Source organism: Solea solea, chromosome 13 (genome assembly GCF_958295425.1).
Source record: "Solea solea chromosome 13, fSolSol10.1, whole genome shotgun sequence".
NCBI classification, from domain to species: Eukaryota; Metazoa; Chordata; class Actinopteri; order Pleuronectiformes; family Soleidae; genus Solea; species Solea solea.
In genome coordinates, this window is record NC_081146.1 from 12,890,375 (window position 1) to 12,896,791 (window position 6,417).

The following is a 6,417-nucleotide window of genomic DNA, read 5'->3' on the forward strand; positions in this document are numbered from 1 at the left end:
GCAAAGCCAATTTTTGTGACTGTGTGTATGATATGCATGCTTACTGTATAGGCAGTGGTCTCCCACTTGACTGAACAATTGGTTGGTCAATTTGTTTTGAACAACTTAAGTCTCATCCCGAAATGACTGTCCAGAGTTAACTTTGCACATCACAATCAACATGATCTATCATTTAAAAAGTGCAAGCAAACTGTACAATATGATGCTGGGCAACTTTGCGTTTAATAATATAACTCACTGAAATGACTCGGTTTGTTGTTTGTGATTTACAATGGCCAATTTTATTCATTATCAATTCATCATTTTAATGGTAAGTATAATTTAATTTGATCAAGATTTTCTTTGGTTGTCCTAGTCATAAACATAAACATACAACATATCATGGTAAGGACATCACTATTTTTTATTGTCCTGGATGTTTATAAGTACTTTTGAAAAAAAAAGAAATTGCATCTATTTGTAAGTTGTGAATCAGAAGCTTACCAGTCCTGAAGCAAAGAACACAGTCAGCAGAGCCAGACAAGCTCCCATCACTATGAGCAGCAGAAACACAATCAGTGGATGCTGCTGGCTCATACAGTAGTAGGACTCATACAGCCAGTCCGGGGACCTGTTCCTCTTCTCCTGACCTCCTCCTCTATCCCCCTCACCAGACTCGCCTGTCCGGTCCAGGAAATACCTTTTCCTCCGTATTGCTTCTTGCCACATGGATCTTGGAGCCGAGGGTGGGGGAGAGGAGGGAGAGAAAACAGAGGAGGTGGTCGCCGCTGAGTTATTAGTTTCCACCACGGATGAGGAGCAGTTGCCTTGTTCAGCTCTCCTGTTTTTGGTCCTGTTGGGCACCCTGTTGTAAAGGCTCCTGACATCCAGTGGATCATTTGATTCCTGCTCCTCCACCTCCTCTCTTAAGTCCTTCAGGCAGAGACAACTAAAAGCTGAAGCTGAGTCGGAGTCAGAGGAATTGTGCGCTGGCCGGAGAGGTGGCAAGAACGCACTAAGGGTAGAGCGCAGCATCCTCCTCTTTCTCCTTCTGCCAACATGTTGAGAGTGGGAAATGAAGGGAATGCAGAGACTGAGTGCTCTTTAGACTGAGAGAGAAAAGTGGGAGGGAAGTGAATGGGAGGGAGGTAGGGAGGGAGGGAGCGAGAGTAGAGTAGGGGAGTGCTAAGGGGGAAGGGAGGGGGAAAAAGAAGGTGCAGCAGCAGGGAGAAGTCGGCAAGTGAGAGAGGAGAGGAGAAATAACCAGACCAACATTTATGCTGAATACATTCTGATGCTGATGTCATGTAATGATTTGAATTGAGAAACACAGGAATCATCGACTAAGCTATCAACTTAAAAGCACATTTTAGATTTGTGCGAATCAATAACAGATCTTTCAAATGAAGATTGATATGCATCAGAAAATCTATTTTATTTATTTATTTATTTAATTATTTTTTTTAAACAAAGTCCTAGGGTAAGCTGTGTAGTACTGTTCCTCTTTTCTGCTCAAACTCAAATCTTTAATACTGAGGATTCACCCTGTGGCTAAAATCAGATTTTCTGAAATGTCAACAGAAAAAGAATTATCGGAAATGTGCTCATATCACAGCACTCTATTGATCAATCGTAAGTGTCAGATCTCTAACAAATTAGCTTACTATCATTTTCTTTAACAAACAGGTGTAGATCAGTGATTTACTGTATTTGCTTCATTGCATAAATCTGTGTGCATCTCTCAACAGGCAGGCAGACCTCAGCATAAGAGCTGCCCTCTGTGTGACTCATGGGAGTGTGGATACAGCACACTTGTTCAAAATAGTCAACCCACATCAGCCTGACACTCCCCACCACCTACCACTACTGACAGATCTATTCTGCGAGTTGGATTAACCCGACCACATATTCATTTAATCAATTAACTATCTGCAATTTCCATGAACTCTAATTATCGTTATCTCTGAACGTTTGCATCAGCCATGGTCTTATACTGCTTCTACAAAGAAACAATTTGCCCATAGGGACCATTACAGCTTCATTTAATTAGTATGTGCATTCAATCTGCAGAATTTGACCAATTTCAAAACATTTTTCAAAAATTAAATCTGTATTATATAATCAGAAACAGCAAAAGAGGGGGATATTAATTACTTATACAAGTAGTGCCGTAAATGAAGATAATGGTAGTGCTGTGATTTTATTACAACCACAGGGCTGCCACAAAATTTAAAAAAGCATTCACTCATCATCATGTTTTCTCCCTCTTCCTCATCTTCATCACTTGCACATCATTAGCCTCTCTTTCACCTCCTTACTCTAATCTGTCCCTGCTGCCTTCACTTCCCATTTCACCCTCACACATTTCCCTACTCCTTTTTCCGTGATTTCCCACCAATCTTTCCTGCAGCCCTAATCTTTCCATTCCGTTTCTTCACCCTTCATTATGTTCCCACCCTTAAAATACAACATTTTACTTTCTCTCCTTTAAAATCCTCTTCCCCACATTCAGACCTTCAACATCTGCCTTCAGTTCCCAAGTCTCGATGTACCTCTTACCTCATGCAATATTTTCCCCTTGTGTTATTTTTCCCCACATGCCTTTCATTTTCTTCACCTTCCATCATGCATATTGGCAAGGTTGATCTCAACCTACTTCCATCCTCTACTCTAGATTCTTTTTCCACATGTTTCCTTCAAAATGAGTTGTGTGTGAAATTGAGACACAAAACCAAAACTTTAGCAATGAAAATGCAGAGAAAAAAACCCCACTTAAAACTGCCCAATCTTAATTGAAGTCAGACATTTGGGCACATTTTGTATTTTACAGCTCTGAAGGAGATAAGTCTGCATTGCTGACAATATGTTTAGAATATCCAACACCAAATCCCATAGAAAAATAAATCAGCATCTTTAGCTTTCAGGGAAAGAGGCGCTTCTACTCGGATAAACAATTTGTGTGATAAACAACTTCTGTGAACCATGTTGTAAAAGCACAGTTTTTCTCTATGGACTGTGTGTTTTTACATACTCCTCACTCCCTGTACGAAACTTCCATTTCCAGTCGGAAGATAAAGCAGTGAAAATATTCTAGTCCTATCCTCGTGTCCCTGCTGACAGCCGTGTTTACTGTGTGTGTGTGTGTGTGTGTGTGTGTGGCCCCCTTTAGACCTAGCTATCTGATCACAGAAAATGCATTCTAATGCCAGGTGTAAAGGGGGCATCAGTGTCCCAGGCTGGTTACCAGTGATGTTGGCACACTAAGGCAAGTGATCAAAAATGAAAACAAATCTTACAGAACAATGCAAATGGTACAATAGCACAAAACGTTTTCCCACTGAAGCCATTTTGACATTACTGACTGCTATTGACATGTAGAAAAAACTTGCATGTGAAAGCATGGGATAGTCCAGATGAACATTGAAGGTATACAGTACATACTGGCTTACAGTCACAGGACCATTTAAGCATTTACCCATTTTTTCATAATGAAAAGTACAAAAGTAATATTTGTATGCATTTTCTTTCCAGGTAAGCAGGTAAGATTTGTTCCATTCCATTACCCCAATAGTATATTTGCCTTTTTTTCAGCTTTTTTGTAAGAGTATAACACAACACAAATATGGAATGAGTTGTGTGCTACAGTGACAGGCAGCATCCAAAGTAGACTGACTGCAAATGCATGTGCTCACACGAGGTAATGAGGCAACTGGCAGGTATTGACCTGTTCAGGGTTAAGTGGAGGTCAAGAAAAATGCAACACTGTCTCTCAGTAAGAGTACAGCTCCCCCAAACACAGACACACATTACAGTACACTCGCAGTGACTACTGAACAGGCAAATTCCAATCAGCTAATTTAAGACACATCAATACTGATCATCATCATAGCTGAGTTGTGGGAACTTTGTTCACCTAAAACCAGTTTTCAGTCGGTCTTTGTTTACTAAGTCTATGCTGCTGCTGTGCTTCTGCCTTGCCTTAAGAATTATGTAAAAAGAATCACTTTCCATGTGTAATGCGGTAATGTGGCAGGGGTGAAATGAGATTCAAAACACAGCTTTACTAAGAAATACAAAGGCTTCATGGAGCTGAATCAGCATTGTGTGAACTCATTTGTGGCAACAGCTTAAATGTAAAGGGTATTCATTTATATTTAAAAGTTACACACTGCAGCTTTGAGTGTTTATTTATTTATCACTTCATATCAAGTCATATTCTCATAGCATAACATTAAAAACTATAATGCATGTCACATGTTTTCCTAATATTATGGAGCCCTACTCTGGTGCTACACAAATAAATATGGTTGATTAAACAGTGTAAAATACTGTAAGAGAAGTTAAACACTAGCTTTATATTATACTGTATTTTGGAAGCTCTGGGGGATTTGCAGTCTACAATTTAGAATACATGTTACTACATTAATTGTAGAATTCAAATAACCAAAATACTAATCTATAAAAAATGCATTTCTTAAAAATAAAAGATAACCAAGCCTCAAGCTCTGAACAATTAGCAGGTGATTGTACAGCCTCACTTCGCCACTTGCGCTCAAACACAATAATTCACATATTCTTAGTGTGGACACCCATATATAATACATTCAAAAAAGTTAACACTAAAGACGAGAACACACACAATAAACTGTAAACAGCTTACCTCTGCAAAGAGCAACGTCTCCCTTCTCAATTATGTCTCAAACCTCGGACGCAATAGTTAGTGTTTGGCCGACGAGTCTCTATCACAGAAGCCAGGAAAAACACAGGTGTAAATCATTAATTTAATTACTGGCACTCGCGAATAGCACAGAGCTAAAACACCTGGGGCTCTTTCCTAGTGGACTAGTCCAAATGGCTGCTGATGCTGCTGCTGAGAGGGCTGTCTAATGCTACAACAACGAATAACCGAGTAAACACAAATTATTAAGAACAATACGTTTTTTCATCTGAGTAATTTGTCGTTTTAAATGTTTGCAGCTCGTTTTCCCTTTTCTTTTTTAGCTAGCAGATGTTTATTTCTACTACTAACTGTCCAGCAGAGGGCACATGCACCAAATACACTGCAGTAATTGATTGACCTCTGAACTCTCTGAATTAAATTATATGAAACCTAGATTAAAAAAAATGGGATTATATTTGGTTTTGGGTAACATATTGCTCACCCAACACATTCCAGTGGACACTATTATTTCTTAACACCTTAGTTTCCAATTTGTACCAGTGATGAAGGTTAGAGGGTGTTGAACATATGATTAAATCTGATTTTATGCAGTATCATATATGCACCACTCTTCTGTATCTTAGGGCTTTACCCGATCAGTACTAAAGAAATAAACTTTCATTTGAAAAGAAAATAGAGGTCAGTTTGATGTGACTCATTTATATTCTGCACAATGTTTTTTTTTACTCTATATCATTTTAACCCTTCCTCATTCCACTTTCCAAGAACTAGCTGCACTTGCATTTACTTAATTGTCTGGGTATAAATTTAATCTATTACAAACTACAAAATTTTATAATTGCTTAGTTTAATCAAAGCAGAGCTGTTTCATTTCTGGCATTTTTAATTCAGGTTTGCTTCAAAATAGCTTCAGGTTTATTTACAGTATGTGCCACGTGGGAATCATAAAACCCAACAAGGGACTCGCTGAATCTTTAAACACGGGCAATGAGGCTGTTCATTGACAGAATCAAATTTTAACAGCAACCATTTTGACAGGTCACAGTATGAAAGTCACAGCTGTAAATAAACAAATTAATGATGGCCGAGTTCAATTTAGTTTCCTTGGTTATCGGGGTGCATGCTGGTCCACTGGCCACCCTGTCCTGATTTGGATGAACTCAACAGAGCCATCATTAATGTGGTCAGTAACACCTGCAATTTTCCTGCTAAAACATGTCAAAGTGGCTGCTGTGCAAAGGGCCCATTTGCTGTCTTGTTTTGTCTCATGAAGAGAAGAGAAGACACTGACTGCCTCACAGTCAGTGCAAGGGGAGGAGTGTAACACATCATGTGGAGCATAAAGAGGTAGAAGGATGGATTCTGCCTCAACCCTGATCCTCATTTTATTCTCTAACCCACCTGTGAAATAAAGAGTGGCTCCATTTTCTTCCATTTAAGCACCCCACATGAATAGGCATGTGCTTTGTTATGTATATATATATATATATATATATACAAACACACTCCTCTTTCCATTTAGCCTTGAGGAGAGTGTATATACTGTATTATATTATCCCTTGTTGGAGTTTCTTGAGGATCTTCTTTGCCTGATGTTCCAGCCAACAGTGCTGATAGTAAAAAAAGACTACATCCTCTCCCTCGAGTATTATAGGAGACCTAGATCACTGTACACGTACAATATACCTCTAAGGCATTCACATATGTTGCCCTGGCAACATTTATTTCTCATTTTGTTGTTGTTGCATGACCATCTT

General features: G+C 39.0%; 1 protein-coding gene across 2 annotated transcripts in view; it reads right to left on the reverse strand.

The window, feature by feature from the left end:
- Window positions 1-1,083, reverse strand: part of adcy2a (adenylate cyclase 2a) — a 40,799-nt gene extending 39,716 nt beyond the window's left edge. For both annotated transcript variants that reach the window (XM_058648216.1, XM_058648215.1), the window contains exon 1: window positions 484-1,083. In XM_058648216.1, coding sequence (XP_058504199.1) covers window positions 484-1,014 — 531 coding nt within the window. In that variant the 5' untranslated portion in view covers window positions 1,015-1,083. The remainder of the gene's footprint in view (window positions 1-483) is intronic.
- Between the last annotated feature and the right edge of the window lie 5,334 nt (window positions 1,084-6,417).